The sequence below is a fragment of the Podarcis gaigeae genome (assembly GCF_964106915.1).
Source record: "Podarcis gaigeae genome assembly, chromosome: 14".
In the NCBI taxonomy this organism is placed as follows: Eukaryota; Metazoa; Chordata; class Lepidosauria; order Squamata; family Lacertidae; genus Podarcis; species Podarcis gaigeae.
In genome coordinates this window covers 17409470-17430631 of record NC_139690.1, presented here as the reverse complement: position 1 = coordinate 17430631, position 21162 = coordinate 17409470, and the positions used below count along the sequence as shown (strand labels likewise).

Below are 21162 nucleotides of genomic sequence, written 5' to 3'. Positions count from 1 at the left end.
AAAAAAGGTAAAGCAGTTTCTCCAGTTATCTATAAAAGTGAAACAATTATAAGCAAAAGCAACATAGTATAAGCTAAACAAAACAGGTGTGTGTTCCACAAAAATATCTTACCTGTCAAAGGTCGGGTAAAGAGATGTATATTCACACAGCAGAAGCTATGTGATGAAGAAGCTAGAGATCTAAGTAGCATTGCAGGGGTTTGGACCTAGAAGACCCTTGAGGTCCCTTCCACCTCTACAATTTTATGATTCTAGCTCTCTGTGAAGGTTCCTCCACAATTTAGGGGCTGCCACAGAGAAGGCCATCTCCACACGCTTCTTAGGCAGTGTTAGAAACTCAGCTATGTAAGCTCTTCGCCAAATGACACCTTTAAACCTGGATTTCGGTTGCCACAACATAGGCACCACGTTTTCCTCAATGAAGTTTTTTTGTCATTATTAATTTCATTTCCATATACCACTTTACATTTTACAGAAAAAAATCCCAAAGCACTTCACAGCACATTGAAACATCAAACAAAACCATCCAGAATAAAGCAAATTCAAGCTTCGAGGAAAATATTTCAGATCCTTCTCTAAGTGACATTTTGCTTTCCCCATATTTAGTTGCCTACTTGATTTATATGGCTGCTCCGTAGCAGATGTACTCTAGTGAACCAGGGTGGGGTACTGGTTAGAGTGTTGGACCAGGACCTGGGAGATCAGGGTTCAAATCCCCACTCAGTCATGAAGCTTACTCCTTGGAGGAAAAGGTGGGATATAAATGCAGTAATTAAGCCCTTGTGCTTATCTCCTTAAAAAAGCTGGAGGGCCAACCAGGTGGAGATGTCAGTGGTCAACCTGGCAACCAGAGGTCTTCACCTGGTCGCAATTGGAGCTGAGCCAGTCGCAAAAATGCACCTGGCGCCTGGCTAATTTCTAACACTGTTCTGAGGATAGCAAAGCCCAATTTTGCATAGACGGCACTGCACTAAATGAACCAACAGTCTGACTCTCTATAAGGAAAGGGGTCAAGTTCACTGCATGCACGGTGTTAAAGGAAAATATTATGAAAATGATGTATAGATGGTACTTAACTCCTGTAAAATTAGCAAAGATATATCATAATAGTGATAATCTATGCTGCAAGTGTAATGAAAAAGAAGGTACCTTTTATCATATGTGGTGGACCTGCCCCAAGGTGAAAGACTTCTGGGAGAAGATTTATAATGAATTGGAAAAAATGTTGAAATATACATTTATTAAGAAACCAGAGGCCTTTCTTCTTGGAATAATAGGCCTGGAATTGCCCAAGAAAGATGTTAGATTGTTTTTGTATGCCACAACTGCAGCTAGAATTTTGTTAGCTAAGAATTGGAAAACACAAGAAGTCCCAACAGTGGAGGAATGGCAGATGACGATGATGGACTTTTTGGAGCTAGCTGACCTGACTGGAAGAGTCCGCGACCAGAAGGAGGAGGAGTACCAGGAGAAATGGATGAAATTCAAAGACTATTTAGTTAAATATGTTAAGATAACTTAAATGGAAAAACTTGCAAATACCAGATAGGCTTAGGATTTAAATATGTGATGTTAGAGAATAAAATGTTTAAAGTTAAAATGAACAGAAAGAATGATGTTAAGTGATTAAGTTAATTTTATGAGAAATTTGGTTTTGGAAAACTGTTACAATGATATACACTGAAACTCAGCCAGAGGGATTAGAGGAAGTCACCTAACAATGTTACGAAGATTGGATTTATGTTTGTTTGTTTGTTTAAAATTTTTGGAAAATAAATAAAAAAATTGGAAGGGAAAAAAAGAGCCTGACTCTCTATAAAGCAGTCTCCTGCGTCCATAAATGGCTCAGGGCAGTTAACCATCGACACAACCTTACTTGAATATATGGGAGGGGAACCATGTTGTTGGCTGAAGAGTAAAACTGGGAGATGCTGGGTTGGGAGTTTGACTCTCCCCGTCCCCTGCATCAAACTCATTTTGCTAAGTCAGCTCTTTCTTTCCCGACTCCCTTGCAGAGATGGCGTCGGACATACCTGGGTCGGTGACGTTGCCAGTGGCGCCGATGGCAGCTGGTCAAGTGAGAATGGCCGGGCCCATGCCTGCTAGAGGAGGAAAGAGACGCTCTGGGTAAGTTGATTTAGTGTGGTAGGCCCTGCCCTGCCCTGTGGGACTCCCCACCAATAGATGTTCGGCAGGAACCATCCCTGCTTTCTTAAAAACGCCATTACTTTTTATACAGGCCTTCACAATATGAATTTCTCTTTTTAACCAACCTGTGTTTGCTGATGTTTTTTTATTGATGTTTTTGTGTTAAATGGATGCTTATGAACGGTTTAATTATATTGCAAACCACCTTGATAGGCTTTATGAAGATGCAGGTTATAAATATATAAATATTTATGCTTGAAGTAAAGCTGAAAATTTCTTTCCTACAGAACCCCCCACTTCCTGAACAGCACTGACTTGTTTATTTGGCTGTTTTGTTGGGTTCAGCTAGGTTTTACTCAGGGTAGAACCGTTAAAATTCATGGACCTCTGTATGATTATCGTAAAATGGCTGGTTTTATTTATATTTATTTTTTTGTATGTTGCTTTAAACGTTTTGCTTCAATGGTTATTTCAGATGGTTCTTTATAAACTGCTTAGAAGTCTGCTGTCAAGTAAGCGGTATAAAAACTTTGTAAAAAATAAAGTATAATATATAATATGTAATTTGTGATATAAGATTGCTTCCAGAGGAACTCTGGGCAGACTATTCTGGCCTTTGAGCTTGAGGCACAATCAATTTTAGGTTACTAGGTACTAATATTATAAACTTTGGGACGACTTTTGGACCTGAAGTTGTTGGGTAGCTTTACTTAACCTTTGGTGAGCTTTAGGCTAACGAATTATGATGCAACAATTATGTTGTAGTGATATTATACTTCTTTATTATGCACTATTATTGTAGTACTGCATTTAGACCGGGAGTTATCCAAGTGGCCCTGTTCCCCAAATTAGCTCCGGAGGGTTGGCTTAACCCCCAAAACAGATTTAGTGGTGCATAGGCGGAGGAAGGGAGCGGAAATCCTCATGCTCACAGAACACTGGCTAGCACTGCGTTGGAGTCAACCCACTTTGCAGGGACCATTTTGTGCACAGATGTGTTTGTGAGGAAATGGGGCATATCGGTAAATTAACTATGACCATAGAGTCCAAACATGGACCTTTGCTCTTCCTGGATGTGAGACAGGAGGGGGAGTGGAGGTTTTGTCCTAGGTGAGAACTGGGGTGTGAGTCACGTTTTATTGTCATCTTTGTCTCCTTGTGGGTGTTGTTGTTTTTTTTAATTTAATTTTCCCCCCTCAACAACCAAACACAAACAGTGAAACCCTCCAGGTGGCTGATACATTAGGTATGCATAATCAATAATAACATATCCAAATCAACCATATGTGCAATTTTATATATGTTAACACTCCTCCATGCACAAGGTTTATTTAACTTTCAACATTTTAATTGCCCCAAATTGTTCAAACCTACCCAAATAATTCAATATTTTCTCAAACCAATCCTCCTTTTCCTCACTGATCTTAAACCAGTTACAGATAGGTAGCCGTGTTGGTCTGCCATAGTCAAAACAAAAAAAATTCCTTCCAGTAGCACCTTAAAGACCAACTAAGTCAGTTCTTGGTATGAGCTTTCGTGTGCATGCAGGCATCTGAAGAAGTGTGCATGCACATGAAAGCTCATACCAAGAACTGACTTAGTTGGTCTTTAAGGTGCTACTGGAAGGAATTTTTTTTGTTTTGATCTTAAACCATTTCATTCTGTGTACCTTCACAGTTAGATATTCTAAAATTATAATATTCAGTTTTTTCCTCCATTGGTTCACCCCTAGCTCTTCTGCATTTTTCCAATTACTCGCTATAACCTGTCTGGCTGCAGTTATCATCAATTTTACCAATTTACATTCCTCTTTTGTTTTTAACCCGGTGCTACTCAGACTAATAAGAACCATTAATTTAGATATTCCCACCTTCCTACCCACAATTCCCAATATTTCTATACCAATCTGTTTCCAAAATTCATTAACTAACGGACAGTCCCACCACATATGACTGTATGTTCCCATCACTTTTGTGGGTGTTTTTCCTGATGTTCCCCTCTGCTGTATGTCTCTAGTCTTTGTGGGTGCATCAGTGATATTGTGTGTCTTGGTCAGGGTTAGGAGGGGTTATGGGAGTGGGGCAGCCATCCCTGTGGTAGGCAGGGGCGTAGGAAGGGGGGCAGTGAGGGCAGTCCGCCCCAGGTGCCCTCACTGAGGGAGGTGACATTCAGTGTGCCACCTGCCTGCGACTCCCAAGCCAATCTTGAGCCGTGGAATTCCCCCCTTCCCCCTTAGCTTTGACAGCTTGGGGGAGGCTTGGGAGTTGTGGGCTGGTGCTGCCCCGAATGTTCGCCATTGGTGGCTCGCTCCGTCCCTGGCTGCAGGGCTTGGACTCCCAAGCGGCTATCCCATGCCTGGGAGGGCATCCTCTGCGCCACACCCTCCTCGGGAGTGCGCCCACCCTGGGCAGCGCGGGCATATGATCTGCCCCTGGTGGTAGGGGGAGATTCAGAGGTAGAGGAAGATAAACAGGGGAAGGAGGAGGGCTAGTGCATCAAAACCCTTGTCCGCTCTGCTTTGCCAGCTGTATTTAAGTATCTGGGGGTGCTGGCCAGCCTCCCTGGCCTGGTTGTCGTTGTTGCTAAATGCCAGGTCTGTCCAGAATAAAACTTAGATAGTGTGCAGTATGCATAACTGAGACTTGGCTAACAAAAAACAAACAATTAATGTTTTAAAAGGCATTCATTCGATAACACAGAGAAGCTATGCAGGTGAAAGAAATTTGCCTCGTTGATGCTGGTTTTACCACTCTTAGGAAGGGGCAAGATGCCATGTAAGGCTCTAAAGGGAAAATGCTGTGGCTTTTGAACTTTCCACCAGGGACCTCCCATACTAATTGAAGGATGCATCTTTAAACCACAAGGGTCATGTACCTGGTGTCTCTGTGTGTTTTAAATCATTGCTTAGGTTCTCCTCTTACTCTGTACATTCACTCAGACATGACGTCATCCAGGCAAATCCTGGCTTCCTTCTCTCTACCTATGTTTTCATGGGGAAGTTTTCAAATGTTCAAGTCTCCACCTGCAGCCTAGAGATGGAACTGGCCTGAACAAAGCTTTCATCTCTTGACTGTGTATCAAGAGATGGAACACTTTCCTTAAATGTCTTTAAATTTCACTCTAGTGACATTTTAAACAAGTTTTTCCTGCCCTCTCACATAGTATCAAAGAGAACTTTATAATACATGCCTCTCATCCTTGCATCAGTTTACTGTTAATCCTGTACATGGAAGTAGGTCCCATTGAGTTCAACAGGGTTTTCTCCCAGGTAAGTAAGTACCGGTCTATATTACTGCAATCCAAAAGGCTTTGTTTGCTTTTTTTAAAAAAAAATAGCTTGCATTTTTCTTATATTTAATACATCTAGCAGCTTGGAACTGAAAAATTCAAATTAATATAATTATTTCTCTGGTTTTTGGTCAGTCCTTTCGCAATGGGCAATTAGTGTATGAAATGGGAAAGAGAATTATTCCTTCATTTTGAACAGTTCCATTTTTAAAAAGGACCTGCCTGCCTCTCTCTCTCTCTCTCTCTCTCTCTCTCTCTCTCTCTCTCGTGTATTTTGGAAAACAAAACAAAATAAATGTCTTTCTCTGCAGTGATACCATTTGTCTTCTTAGAATTACTTCTGCCGCTGTTGTGTGGTGTGCAATTTACTCGCTCTGGCTAGGGGATCTCATCTGATGTGGTCAAGTGAGATAGGAATTGCATTTCACACACCATGTACTACGATCCTAAAGGTTAATAGCCCAGTCTTCAAAACATAATGGAACGCACCCCACTGATGCAAACATAGCTTCTGTTGGGATGGAATTTTGAGAATCTGGGGTGTGACTCATGTTCTGGGGTGTGACTCAGTTTCCCCCAGGGCAAAAATGAGGTGTAGAGCTTGTTAACTCCACCTCCTCAAAGACATGCACAGCCTCTGATAATGTGTTCTGAAACATTTCCCACCGGCCTCAAATCCTTTGCTATGCCTTGTACAAGTGTTCCTCAAAATACAGTGGTACCTTGGTTTACAAACTTAATCCATTCCGGAAGTTCGTTCTTAAACCAAAGCATTCTTAAACCAAGGTGTGCTTTCCCATAGCAGCGGGGGACTCAATTTACAAATGGAACACACTCAACAGGAAGCGGAACATGGTCTGCTTCCAAGGCAAAGTTCACAAACCAAAACACCTACTTCTGGGTTTGCAGCGTTCTTAATCCAAGTTGTTCATAAACTAAGCTGTTCTTAAACCAAGGTACCACTGTACATTGTCAAATGAGAGAAAATTCAAAGAGCAGCAATAAAAGCAATCAATGAGTTGAAAACCAAAAGATAGCGAGGAGTAAATTATAAGGCCTAAAAATAAAGCGCATATGTAAATACAACTTTTAAAAGCTTTTCAATTTCCCTGCTCGGTATTCTGTTTCAGCGATTTGTTCCAGCACATTGTTGAGATTTTATTGTGTTTTGATGTTATATTCGATAGTTTTTAGTTTGGGATTGCACGATTGTAATCGTGTGAACTGCTTATTCGATTTTATTTATTTATTAAATTGATTAGTTGCTTTTTCTTGCCAAAGGCAACACATTTCCCCAATTAGAGCACTGAATTTCAAGAGGCCATTTGCCCTTGTTCTTTATGGAGGAAGCATCAAATATCTCAGCCAGTCTTAAAATGCATTATATATGCATTTTTTTGGCACTAAACTTTCCCATCTTGTGTTTTGTTGAGGAAATGGATAGATCTAGATTCTTCATGGTAAATAAATGACATACAGTGAAATATAATTGATGTAAGGAGGATATTGAAGATGAAAATAAACGATACTGTGAATATGATTGTTGAAGACCGTCAGAGAAGCAGACATGCTGTCTCAGTTTGACTTAAAATTATACAGTGTTACCTCGGGTTAAGTACTTAATTCGTTCCGCAGGTCCGTTCTTAACCTGAAGCACCACCTTAGCTAATGGGGCCTCCCGCTGCCACCACGCCGCCGGAGCATGATTTCTGTTCTCATCCTGAAGCAAAGTTCTTAACCTGAAGCACTATTTCTGGTTAGCAGAGTCTGCAACCTGTGCGAAACAAATTTCACTTTTCAGTTTGCCAAACTGGCCACTGGATGTCACTGTTTCTTCACCAATATACGTACAGCCACAGCTCCCACTGAGGACTTAAAAGGCTTTTTTGAAAGAATTTGATTTGATGCAGAGAGTGTCATTTTCTCTCTGTGTCAAGGAAAATATAAATGATGGAATTGCAAACTGCGAGCATAATCTAGTTGAAGTTTCAAGTACTTAAAGGCAATATAAATCATTGTGTGGTAACGGTTAGAGTGTTGGACAAGGACCAGGAGACCAGGGTGCAAATCCCAGCTCAGGCATGAAGCTCACTGGGTGACCTTGGACCAATTACTTTCTCTTAGCCTAGCCTACCTTGCACGATTGTTGTTATAATGAAATGGGAGAAGCAGAACCATGTACAGCACCTTGAGTTCCTGGGGAGGCGTTAGAAAATAATAATAATAATAATAGTAATAGTAATAATAGTAGTGGCGCTGTGGGTTAAAGCCTCAGCGCCTAGGACTTGCCGATTGAAAGGTCGGCGGTTCGAATCCCTGCGGCGGGGTGCGCTCCCGCTGCTCGGTCCCAGCGCCTGCCAACCTAGCAGTTCGAAAGCACCTCCGGGTGCAAGTAGATAAATAGGGACCGCTTACCAGCGGGAAGGTAAACGGCGTTTCCGTGTGCAGCTCTGGCTCGCCAGATGCAGCTTTGTCACGCTGGCCACGTGACCCGGAAGTGTCTCCGGACAGCGCTGGCCCCCGGCCTCTTAAGTGAGATGGGCGCACAACCCCAGAGTCTGTCAAGACTGGCCCGTACGGGCAGGGGTACCTTTACCTTTACCTTTAATAATAGTAATAATATGATATTTTTTTATTTGTACCCTGCCCTCTTCAGCCAGAGCCAGGCTCAGAGCAGCTAACATCATAGAAATAATACAATATGAATTTAAAATGAATGATGAATTTTAAAAATAAACCAGGGTAGCATAAGTCCTAAGACAACCTTTACCAACCACTTCAGACATTTTGGACTGCGACTCTTATCAGTTACACAGACTGGGGCTGATGGGTGGGAGTTGTAGTTCTGAAGCCCCTGGAGGGCACCAGGTCAGCGAAGGCTGGCCTAAGCGTTCCTCGCTCGTATTTCATGGGTTTTGGTTTCTGATCTCCACATGGCTGCGAATGTTTCCCTGCAGTTATAAAACCGCCCCGCATTCTGGGAGTTATGTCTGTTCTTGAACCCTTTAGAATCCATAGGAGGCAAAAAAAGAAGGGGACGTAGATGTCAGAGTTTTATTTTGGGTTCTTGGAGTTCTTCCACGAAAAGTTAAAGATATTCCAGACGGTGACTAGAGAGCAGAACAAGAGTTCATTGAGGAACCTTGAGGAAAGCTGTGGGCAAAGAAACTGGTCCAGGAGTTGAGAGTTGGGCCCAGAACTCCCCGAGAAAGATGCTCTGGGGACCACACTGGTCATGTCCTCCTGCCCAGAGCGCCTTGGCCATACCAAGAGTCTAGGCAGAGCCAAACTCTAGGTGGAAGCTACTGACCAGCTTTCCAGCAGTTTCTTCCTCCTTCCTTATGGAAGGTGGAAAGCAGGAACTAAGGAAACATGGGAAGGTCATAGGTGTTCCTGTTTTTGGAAACTGGGCTGGGCTGAGGTAGAATGATTCCTTTACATGGCCATGCAGTATCTGTTTCAAATTAGTTCATTAAAATGTGGTGTTTGGATCAAATCTAGCCCAGTCTGTTTTTTCCTTTTCCTTCCTTCCTTCCTTCCTTCCTTCCTTCCTTCCTTCCTTCCTTCCTTCCTTCTTTCTTTTTCTTTCTTTCTTTCCTTCCTTCTTTCTTCCTTCCTTCCTTCCTTCCTTCCTTCCTTCCTTCCTTCCTTCCTTCCTTTCCTTTCCTTTCCTTTCCTTTCCTTTCCTTTCCTTTCCTTTCGGAAGCAGCACTAGCAAACAGAAAAAGGGGGGAAAGTGTTTTCAATATAAAAAACTGGAAACAGACCACATTGAAGCCGTTGTTTTTTTAAAATCAGAATTACTCATACAGAAAACTTACCATTTTTTCTTTTCCCCTAGGATGGAGTTTGATGATGAAGATGGTGAAGGACCCAGCAAATTTTCAAGGTGAGGTTTTTTCGTTTTTTTAAGGGTTCCAAAATGGGACGTGTTAGTGGAGTTAGCAAACAAACTTGGATTATTGGTCGTCAGGGTTGTTGCTGAAATTTATTACACTTAATAATAGGGCTGCCAATTGAAGATGTCATCGCAAGTTTTAATCCATCAGTTCTACATAAATTTACAAGTGAGGAAACAATACCAGGGCCATGTTTCAGTGATAGATCATCTGTTGTGCATGTGGATGATCCTAGCTGGATGAACTAATAGTCTGTCTGAGTCTCCCTATATTCCAGATAATTCTGAAGCCCAGAGTGTGCCCTGTAGTATTGTAATTGAAACACCGCTTGGGGTTTTGCAACTTTTAAAAATTAACACAGATTCTGGGCAGAGGCTTACAGGCTGAAGATTTTGAGGTGATGCACTCATGTTTTATGGCAGACATTCCCTTAAAAGTGACATTCCCATTTTCATCATACATAGGCCAGGATGTGCCTCTTCTGAGGGAGTACTTTTTATAAATTATTTTAAACTTTTTGAACCTTATGGCGGCTATGATACCACTTTAAACAATTATGACATCTGAAGGCATCTTTTAGAGGACATCTGTTTAGGGAAATTTTTAATATTTGATGAATTATTGTATTTTAATCTTTTGTTGGAAGCCACCCAGAGTTTCCCCAGCCAGATGGGCGGGGTATAAATAAATGAATCATTTTATTTATTTACTTATTTATTTATACATACATACATACATACATACATAAATACATACACAGCTTATAATTGTCAATCTCATTTAGGCACCTCTTTGGACATAAGGACTGCTTATATCAATCAATATTTTTGAATTAGAATTAAAGGAGTATTCTCATTGTTAATGTCCACTGGCAATGTTTTCATCTTTCAAATCATTTTTTAAAAAACTTACTAGTTAAAACAATTTCAGTGGTACCTCGGTTTAAGAACAGTCCAGTTTAAGAACGATTCGGTTTGCAAACTCCGCAAAACTGGAAATAGTGTCCCAGTTTGAGAACTTTACCTCAGTCTAAGAACGGAATCTGAACGGTGGAAAGGCACCAACGGCCAGAGGCCTCATTAGGAAACGAACGCCTCAGTTTAAGAACAGTTTTGGTTTAAGAACGGACTTCTGGAACAGAATAAGTTCATAAACCGAGGTACCACTGTAATACTTTATTCAGCATCACAGCCCTATTTTTATTTCATTAGAGAATTTTATACCTCTCCAATTTCAAGAAAGAAGAGCTCAGTGTAGTAGGTTTATTTGGATATAATTTTCCTATGCTTTGGCAACCTACAGTGCTGCAGTGTATTGAAAGTAAATCAGAATGACCAGGGGTTGTCTTCTGTAATATGTCAAACTTTGTAAGCTTTTATTACTGTAGTTTTACTGCACTGTCATCGCACAACCTGAGACAGCAGTTTCTCTTGAAATGAATGGAATGACAAAGGAGCATTTATCTTAACAGCTTCCCAGGAGCTCTTAGATCCATCAGCAGCATGCAGCGTTAACAACCTCTTGGCTGCTATTTTTTAGGCTCAAGTTTTTGCATTGCTCAGTGAGTCTAATTGCAGCATCATGGCAAAATTCAAAATGTTCTCGATTTCCACCCAGACACCCCCGACCAGTGGGCGTGAAAAGCAAATTTGAATGCAAATATGGGCTCCCTTAATGGAACGAGAAATGCCATCGAAGTGTTGAAGCTACTGCAAAGGCATATACAGTGGTACCTTGGGTTAAGGTCCGTACTTAACCTGAAACTGTTCTTAACCTGAAGCACCACTTTAGCTAATGGGGCCTCCTGCTGCCGCTGTGCCGCCGGAGCACGATTTCTATTCTCATCCTGAAGCAAAGTGCTTAACCTGAAGCATTATTTCTGGGTTAGCGGAGTCTGTAACCTGAAGCGTATGTAACCTGAGGTACTACTGTACATGGTCGCACTAGCCAGGCATGGCCAAACTTGGCCCTCCATATGTTTTGGGACTACAATTCCCATCATCCCTGACCACTGGTCCTGTTAGCTAGGGATGGTGGGAGTTGTAGTCCCAGAACATCTGGAAGGCCAAGTTTGGCCATGCCTGCACTAGAGGAAGGAGTGTGTGAATCGGAGACTGTGCACACAACACTAAACAGTGGTTTGCCATTACGTTCTGAAGCAAGACAATTGTAAGATTGCCAGATGTGTTAACAACAACAACAGTAATTTATTTATACCCCACCCATCTGGCTGAACGTGAGTACATGGTGATATCTTTGTCATGCCTGTCCTCTGGAACCCTATTTATTTATTATGTTGTTGTTGTTTTCTTTTACAGGTATGATGATCAAATCTCTGGGGATAAGGAAAAATACTCAAGGTAGGCGTTGAGAGAACAGTGAGGGACAAGCCTGTCTTATAACAGAACCAAGCTTTTCAGTGAAAAATAAAGTTGTGAACAAAAACAAACTAAAAACTCATCTAGCAACACGGATAACTGCCAGAGCATATATTGGAACGTTAACAATTAAAATAAACAGTCAGAAGATAATGGTTGTAAAAAAGCTGGGATAAATAGAGGGACATTTGGGAAAGGTCTGGCGCTCAGCTGTAGAACTATTGCTATGCATGCAGAAAGTCCCATGGTTCAGTTCCTGGTAGCTCAGTTGGTTAGAGCATGGTGCTGATAATGCCAAGGTTGCAGGTTTGATCCCCGTATGGGACAGCTGCATATTCCTGCATTGTAGGGGGTTGGACTAGATGATCCTCAGTTTCCCATCCAATTCTATGATTCTCATGGTATGGCTGGGAGTGAACCCTGTCTGGAATCCTGGAGAGGAGCTACCAGTCAGTGTAGACAATGCTGAGCTAGATGCACCAGTTGTGTTCTATGCTGACCAAGGATCTCACTTACGGCCATCCAGTAAGTGAATAGCTGGCCTAGCTTCCTGCTTGCATCTTGCAAACCACTGTCTAGACCCGGCTAAGCAATTTTCGGGAGGCAAAATGATTTTAACACTAAAGGCAGCGCGTAGGAAACTGTGTATGGAACCATGGGCGTTGTGTCTGGGATCTGCAGCAAAGACGTCACTGCAATATCTAAATGTCTCTGTGCTTTCAGAAGGCGGGCTCTGGGAGATCTCTGCTGCCGAGGGAAGGGTAAAGAGGAAGGGCTGTAGTTCCGTGGCAGAGCCAGAAAGCTCCTGGTTCAATCCCCAATGGGTTGGACTCTGAGAGAGATCTGTTTGGAACCCTGGAAAGCCATTGCCACGCATTTTAGATAGTATAGTGCTTGATGGACCAGTAGTCTGACTTGTTCCTTTGTTGAGGCATCACTCAATGCTCGGATGCCATCGATGCAAACAAGTGGTCTTGTTCTGCAGAAGGGTTTTGGTGAGAGGAAACTTATGGGATGTGGGTGGAGCTGTGGGTTAAACCACAGAGCCTAGGACTTGCCAATCAGAAGGTCGGCGGTTCGAATCCCTGCAACGGGGTGAGCTCCCATTGTTTGGTCCCAGCTCCTGCCTACCTAACAGTTCGAAAGCACGTCAAAGTGCAAGTAGATAAATAGGTACCGCTCCAGCGGGAAGGTAAACAGCGTTTCCGTGCTCTACTCTGGTTCGCCAGAAGCGGCTTAGTCATGCTGGCTACATTACCCGGAAGCTGTACGCCGGCTCCCTCGGCCAATAAAGCGAGATGAGCGCTGCAACCCCAGAGTCGGTCACGACTGGACCTAATGGTCAGGGGTCCCTTTACCTTTTTAACTTATCATGCATGCAGAGCATTTAAATTCAGGTATACCAAGAGACTAATACCTCTCTGATACCTCTCACAACTCTCTCTCCCATACTCGGCTCACATCTCCCCACCCCACAGGTACCCATTTCAGCATAAGGCACCAATGTCCTCTGTGATATATGTTCTGAAGGCAATAAAAACATATATATTTATAGAAAATTTCTATTTGAACTCTCTTGTTCTCCCTGGAGGGATTCTATGTTTAAAATCTGGCAGAAATTCTGGAATGCATTTTATCCTTTCCTCCCCATTTTATAGCTGCCCCTCACTTAAGTTCTTGGAACAAAATGCAAAAAATGTTTTTCAGCCATTTTAGAGTAAACCCCCCCCCCCCAATATTATTGGTCCTGCCTCTCTCTTGCAAAGAACTTACGATCCAATGCATTTATCAACAAGATACAAGTTTGAACATCATAACCTGCGTGGCTCTGGGCACGTGGCCATTTTGTGTGGTGGCACAAAAAGCGCAAAATGTGTGATTAGGTGCAGAATTGTGCTTCCTGAGAAAGGGCCACGCCTGAACAAACCTTGCAAGCCGAAGGGGTGATGAGATAAAGATTTCCAGTCTTGCTTAGGTTGCCTGGAGTTTCACCACTTTCCATAATTTCCTGTCCCCTCCCTGTGATCTGCAAAACTAGAATGGATTATGCAACTAAAATATAAATAAACTCTGCTCAGTTGTATAATTTATGCATGTTGCAGAATTTGACTTTTCATATTGCATAATTTATTTATTTTTCATTTGGGCTATTTTGATACTTCTTAATCACTGAATTTCTTATCTGGGTTGTCTGGGGGCAGTTAAAAAATAGCATGGAGTTCACTTTGCTTGGAACATAACATTTCTTTCAACTGATAGAAGGTTTCGCTGGACAGATTGGCTCAGGTATGGGGAGTCCTATTTATAAGTGTTTCAAAGCTTCATTTTCAAGCTTTGTAACCCTACAGCTCTCTTTGAAACTATTGGTTCCCTTCTCTCCCCACCAGCTCAGATTGGTTACGTGACCCAAGTGTTCACCAATTTATTGTCTCAATGTCGAGCTCCGTGTTTACTTCAAGGCACGCATGGAGCTCCCCGGCCTGCAGAGACCCATTATTCACTTCAGTGGAGGAGGAAGATCTGCCCATACAAAGAAATGTGAACGTGGATCTACTTCCTCCATTAAAAAAACCAGGCTTTGTGGACGGGGGGGCTCCATCCGTGCTCCTGTGCCTGTAAGAAATCATTAGGCTTGGGGTTGCTTGCCTTAGTTTTCCCAAAATGCAAAACGGAAGACAAAAAAATGCTTTACCTTGCTATGCACTTCGAAAGTCCCTCAGTGAAAGGTGCCTCGATAAATTTTGTTTTCTACCAACATGGCATGGCTCGGACAGGCTGGGACATTGACCTGTGATGTAGGGGAGGGAGGTGCAATGAATCTCTCCCTCTTGGTGGAAATTGGGCCACCCATTGCCAAAGGTCCCTTTGGTCCCCAAACCATTGCTTATTTTTGTAAGAATGGATGGCAGCCGTAAGAAGGCTGTAACACAGTGGTGGTGAACCTATGACCCTCCACAGCTTCCATCATCGCTGACCATTGGTCATAATGTTTGGGGCTCATGGGAGCTGAATTCTGGCGCCATCTGAAGGACCACAGGTTCCCCATCCCTGCTGTACCAGGATAAATGCAGAGCCATCACTGGGATGGTGCTAAAGCTGCCTCAACCTGGTATCTTCCAGATGTTGTTGGATTCCAACCAGCCCAGCTGGCATGGTAAGAGGGGTTTGGGAGCTGTAGTCTACCAACATCTGCAGGACGCCTGGTTGGGAAAAGTTGCCCTAGCCTAGGGTTGCCCAAACTTGGGTCTCCAGCTGTTTTTGGACTCCAACTCTAATCATCCCTAGCTAGCTGGAACAGTGGCCAGGGATGATGGGAATAACTCGAGACCCAAGATTGGGAAGCTCTGCCCTGGTCCATAGAACATATTTGGAACCCGACAGTCTCCATAGCCTTGTCCTTTGGGTTCTCCGTCTCTTGGCCGTGCTAGAGTGTGACGCAACCCTCCTACGTGCTCTGACTATTGTAACGATTTCCAAGCACTGCATCTTTTACCGACAGCATCTCGCTTTCTCTCTCGGTTTGCTCCTTCTTATGTGCGTTTAGGGAGAACCATAGTGAGATCGAGAGACGCAGGAGGAACAAGATGACCCAGTACATCACCGAGCTCTCTGACATGGTGCCCACCTGCAGCGCCTTGGCGCGCAAACCTGACAAGCTGACCATTCTCCGCATGGCAGTGTCACACATGAAGTCCATGAGGGGCACTGGGAACAAATCTACCGATGGAGCATATAAGCCTTCCTTCCTCACTGAGCAGGTGGGTGGCTTTCTTTGGGGGGAAAGGCTGTGGCCCTGAACAAAGGGGTGGGAGCCTTCAGTGCAGTTTCACACTCACGGCAGCAAGCATCTGTTTGCCACCAATGGAGAAGCGCAGTCAAAGGTTGCTCCACTTTGACTGCACTTCCCGGATGGGATGGCAGATCTAGACTTGTTGTTGTGCAGTTGGTGGAAACTGCCCTTCGAACCCCTGTGCCTTTCAGTCTCCAGTCTACTAGTCTTTCCATCTACTAGTGTGATGCAGATGTCTGCCATGCTTGGGGGTGGTGTGATACGAAACACACAGCTGCCACGGAAAATGTCAGCCAGGGACTGTCTCTGGTGTAGCGCTAAGTTCAAGTAACTTAGCCGTTTACCTCTGCTGGTGTGAAATGTTTTAAGCTAGCAGAATGTCATTGTGCAGGAGAATACCGGTAGTTTCGTTGCGAAATATGTGCAATCTGTTGCGCAGCAAGTTTCCACGTGTGCACTTGTTGCATTTGGTTCCCCTATTGCTCAGTGTTGAAATTCACCCGTCTGCTTGTGAATGAGCCCTTGCACTAGCAGAGAACATTAGATACAGGCCCTTATGCCCCCAGCCGCCTTCTGTATGGTATTTGTGTCATGGCATGCCTTGCTTTCCTTGCTCCATGGAATTTTATTTGAGGGAGCGGGGGAGAGAGAAGTCTACATCACTGCTATGTTGCATTGCGAGGTGATTTGTACAGATTAACAAAGGATAGAGGGGTGATCATACTTGGAGTATAGTAGGTTCCAAATCCTGGGAGAGCTGACTGGCTGGTTATAGGGCCATTGCCTTGTGCTGTAGACTTCTGTGAAGCTGGGTATACTGTGAGGGGCTCCTTCTCTTGAGTCAGAGGATGGTGCCAGGGTGGATCCTGAATAAGGTACTGGCAGTTCTCCCCACAAGGAAGTTGCCTGAACCTCATTAGAGGGGTCATGAGAATGTGTAGCCCCAGACTTGCACTTCCTGGTCTGGCAGCACGTGCATAGAACATCTTAGTCTGCATTAAAAACATAAGGTAAAATGAAGGGGACTTCATGTGCACATGGGACTTACCACACCTGCTCCACAGTTGTGGAATACTCCCTTCCTCTGCAGACACATGTCAGCATTTTCAGAAGCACCATAAAAAAATCTTTGTTGTTGCGGCAAGCTTTTGGTTGCTGTGGGTTGAGCTTGAATGAGTGCCACCCTTTTCATATTAGTTTTAGTTTTGTTAGCGATATTGTGTTATCACTAGTTTTGGGAAATGGCTTCTGCATAGTTAAGTCTTTGGTTGTATACTTCAGAGGTTTTCAAACTTTTTTGAGTCCATGGCTCCCTTGACCAGCTTTCTGCGGCACCCCTGTGGGGCTCAGGAGCCCAGTTCTGTCACCCGTTGCGCGCAGAGCTGGTAGCCCCTCACCCTTTTTCAAACACCCTCCCTTGTGGATGGTTCCCTCAGCCTCCTCTCCCCTCTCCTTGGGAATCCTCTGGGCAGCCGCAGCTGCCTCCCCCAGTCTCTGAGCTGCCCCACCCACCCCAAAGAGAGGTGCCTCCTCACACTGCCCCCACAGGACCCTGGGATGCACCCCCTGGCCATCCCTAGAGGCACCATTCCTTGGTAGCTTGTAGCCAGGGCTGCTGCAACAAACAGCTGTGCAAGCCTTTGGGAGGCAGAGACACAAGAGGGCATCAAGGGAGGGAGGCAAGGAAAGAGAGATAGAGCCTGGTGTTGACTGCTGCACCCCTGACCATCATTCAAGGTACCCCAGGGTGCCGGGCACACTGGTTGAAAACCACTGGTATACGTCTTCATCCGTTGAGATCAGTAAGGTAAGCCAAACATATATGTGACTTCATCTGTGGCCCAGAGTTATCTCCCCTGCATTTGATCCAAATGAGTAGATTGTATATGTGTAAAAAGTGGGCGTTGGGGATGCCACAGGTAAGACTAACCTTAGTTCCAGATTTGCACATAATTGCAAACTGTGGTTAGCTGGAGACAAAAGCTTATGACTTCCTTACAGAAGGGGAGGGAGGCAGAGCTTATACATGTAACACTAAACCATGGTTTCGCAGAGGGACAGGGAACCCATGGCCCACCAAATGTTGCTTATTTTGTAGCCTTTGACTTTTGTGAGGCCAGGGATCCATCATCCATACATTTGAAACGTGACTTGATATCCTGACTTGCTATTGTTGTTGTTGCTATTGTTATTAGTATTATTATTAATTTCATTTCCATACAGCTTTATGGTTTAAAGAAAAAAAATCCCAAAGCTCTTTACAACACAGTAATTTTCCATGAGCACAGCTGCTGTGTTGGGTTCCTCTGTTTATCCACATTAATACTTGTCCTTGCGAAAGTGGACAGGGAATATTGAATGCAGCCCAGTGAACAGGAATGACAGACTGAATGCGAGTAAAAGAAAGCAATACACTAAACTACTGCAGTTTTATCTAAATACGTTGGCCGACAAAAGCCGGCCTTTGCTAATGGAAATGAATGCAGTATTGAAAAGAAGTAACACAAAAATAATTAGGCACTCCTGTTAAAAATTGCTTTTCCTTTATTTAGGCTTGCTCCCTAAATTACTTGTTTCTTCTCCTTTTCTTGACAAGGAACTGAAACACCTCATTCTTGAAGCTGCAGATGGCTTTCTCTTCGTTGTTGCCGCTGAGACAGGCCGAGTGATCTACGTGTCTGATTCTGTCACTCCTGTTCTCAACCAGCCCCAGTCAGAGTGGTTTGGAAGCACACTCTATGAACAGGTTCACCCCGATGACGTGGAAAAGCTGAGGGAGCAGCTCTGCACATCCGAGAACTCAATGACAGGTCAGCTGTTTCCTTGAGCTGTGCACCTATCGCTTGGCATTCAGGACAGAACTTTTTCTTTTCTTTTCAAGCAGTATAAAGTTTTTGGCTGTTTTCTGTGTGATATTCCAGCGTGCTCTGGCATCTTTGCTTTGAATGTTGCCGATTTTTGAAGGGAATTTTCAAACGTTCCTTGGGCACTGTTCACAAAATGGCGGCCGTGAGGCTGTAGCCTGTCACAAAGAGCCTGCCACATAGCAGAAAAGAAGACTGGGTCAGAAAAATGTTATGGTCATCTCCCCCTCCACATCGAAATGCCCCAACCAGTAATCCAACCGCAAGGCCAAACAGGCCTGATGGTCAGGTTCTTGAGTAGGTGAGGCAAGTCTGCTAATCATGTTCTCTCATTGGCAAGTTGCTCAAGTCAAGGAAACAACCTTGGGATAGTTGTTATACAAGGCCATCAAGGTTTTCCTCCTATTGGTTTCTGCAGCCAGCTGTGGTTGGTAACCAAAGCTGATGACCACCATTTCTTAGTTAGGATAAAATGGAAAACTATGGCTGAGGCTTCCTGATTTAATTGCTGCATGTGTATAGGCACTCCATGTGTAAAAAAAAGGTTTGTGCATTATCTCTGCTTATTAAGCCGAGATATTATCGTCTGAACCAGCTTGTTCACACTTTTAGAGAAAGAAAATGCTAAAAATTGCCACTTTTCTTTGGAAGAAAAAGCAGGTGCAGGGCCCTGATCCGGAGCATGCCTGTTTCAAGGTGTGACTATAAATTGAACATATAGTTCCGCTGCCCCACACACTACCCTTTGGCCTCTGTTGCTGCTCACAGTGGGCGTAGGCAGGGGAGTAGCCGCCCCCCATCAAAAAAATAAATAAAAACACTTAACTAAGGTTCTTCCCCTCCTAACATGAAGCCTCCCCCCCCCAATAAATCATGGCTATGCCCATGCTTCTTGACTGCATCTCTCTGCTGTCTTCCTCATTGTGAAAATTTAGATAATTGGCTACTTGGGTTTCTCATCTCCCTCCCCTGCCTCCCTCTCTGGCTACGATCAGTCTCCATCTTTGCTGATATAACCATGTTTTATTTCTAAATAAGCAAGTTTTAAGCAAGTTGTTTTGTGGGATTGTTCTTTTTTTCTTTTTAAGTGTGAACAATCTAATGTATTGTTTGCCCTTAAGAAGGGGGACAAGATAGGTATTTTCTTCTGTGGTTTTAATGGGAAATTCAGGTCAAGGAGGACAAAGGAGCAGTCTGACATTTTCTTTCTGTTGGTTTAATGCTGATGTAGGTAGTTTATAATGGTTATCCTTTTTCTCTCAGCCACTGTCTCAAGTTTATTTTGGCTGCTGCCTTCCCATCGACTTGGCTCCGTGACTGAATTTCCATCTAATTGTGTTTGTGTGTGTGTGTGAGAGAGAGTGTGTTTTTGTCTTTCTAGATCTGTGTACATGTTTTCCATTTTATGATTCCATATTCTGTTTATGGGTTTAACTTCCTTTTCCTTATGATTGTGACCTTGAACTTAGTCTGTTTTTGCTGTAAAAAAATTCTTTCAGGCAGTTATAAAAGGGCTTGAAAAGATCTAATTCTTGGCAATTCAGGTTCACATGTGGCTCTGGCAGTGTAAGCGTTCCTGCTCTTCCCTATGCTGTATATCTTAACACAGTCTTTGGTTTTCTTCTGTGCTTCTGTTCATTTTATTTATTACGTTATTTCCCTCAGAGAGCTTAAAGACGTTTACGTGGTCCTCATCATTCTCATATTGTCTTTGCAGCAAGCCTTCCAGGTAGGGTAGGCTGAGAGAGAGAATGGCTTGGCCCAAGGTCACTTCATGACAAGGTTTGAAACCTGGGTCTGCCCAGTCCTAACCCTTCACTCTAACCATTGCACCACACTGACTCCTCATCCATGTTGTGTACCACAGGCTGTCTACAATGATATATCGCCAGCAAAACATCGCAATGTCTGAAATAAGGACGGAGCTATGTCGAGGTGTTGGCTGGCTTCATGGTTTGTCCCACATTGTGTTTTTTGCATAGCACACACATCAAGATTCGCAAAATACTGCCAGGTCAAAAACTGAAATTGATATCATGATAATGGACTTCAAATGGGTTTTGGACGATATATTGCCCAGCCCTAGCATATTCCTGCATTGCAAGGGTTTGGACTAGATTATCCTCTGGGTCCCTTCCAACTCTATGTTTCTGTGAGAGAGACGTGGAGGGTCACATTTCTCCCCCAGGCCTGAGGTTTCCCATCCATGTTGCAGATTGTGCTGGTCCCTCACTGCATCATCCCTGATCTATGCCATGCTGGCTGGAGCTAATGGGAATGGTTGTCTTAACAACAAGTGGAGGACGATAGGTTCCCCACTGCTAAATTTGTTGTTGTTGTTGTTTAGTCATTTAGTCGTGTCCGAATCTTCATGACCCCATGGACCAGAGCACACCAGGCACTCCTGTCTTCCACTGCCTCCCGCAGTTTGGTCAAACTCATGCTGGTAGCTTAGAGAACACTGTCCAACCATCTCGTCCTCTGTCGTCCCCTTCTCCTTGTGCCCTCCATCTTTCCCAACATCAGGGTCTTTTCCAGGGAGTCTTTTCTTCTCAGGAGGTGGCCAAAGTATTGGAGCCTCAGCTTCACGATCTGTCCTTCCAGTGAGGACTCAGGGCTGATTTCCTGAATGGATAGGTTTGATCTTCTTGCAGTCCATGGGACTCTCAAGAGTCTCCTCCAGCACCATAATTCAAAAGCATCAATTCTTCAGCGATCAGCCTTCTTCTCTCCAGCTTTCACTTCCATACATCACTACTGGGGAAACCATAGCTTTTACTATACGGACCTTTGTT

The 21162-nt window shown here is 43.7% G+C and overlaps 2 protein-coding genes across 5 annotated transcripts in view; one reads left to right on the top strand and one right to left on the bottom strand.

The window, feature by feature from the left end:
* The window catches only part of ARNT2 (aryl hydrocarbon receptor nuclear translocator 2), a 144773-nt gene that overhangs the window by 33381 nt on the left and 90230 nt on the right, over positions 1 to 21162 (top strand). For all 4 annotated transcript variants that reach the window (XM_083712633.1, XM_083712632.1, XM_083712634.1 and 1 more), the window contains exons 2-5: positions 2016 to 2127; positions 9278 to 9325; positions 15258 to 15471; positions 18100 to 18313. In XM_083712633.1, coding sequence (XP_083568759.1) covers positions 2016 to 2127; positions 9278 to 9325; positions 15258 to 15471; positions 18100 to 18313 — 588 coding nt within the window. The remainder of the gene's footprint in view (positions 1 to 2015; positions 2128 to 9277; positions 9326 to 15257; positions 15472 to 18099; positions 18314 to 21162) is intronic.
* The window catches only part of CTXND1 (cortexin domain containing 1), a 187823-nt gene that overhangs the window by 90311 nt on the left and 76350 nt on the right, over positions 1 to 21162 (bottom strand). The gene's annotated exons all lie outside the window — the stretch shown is intronic.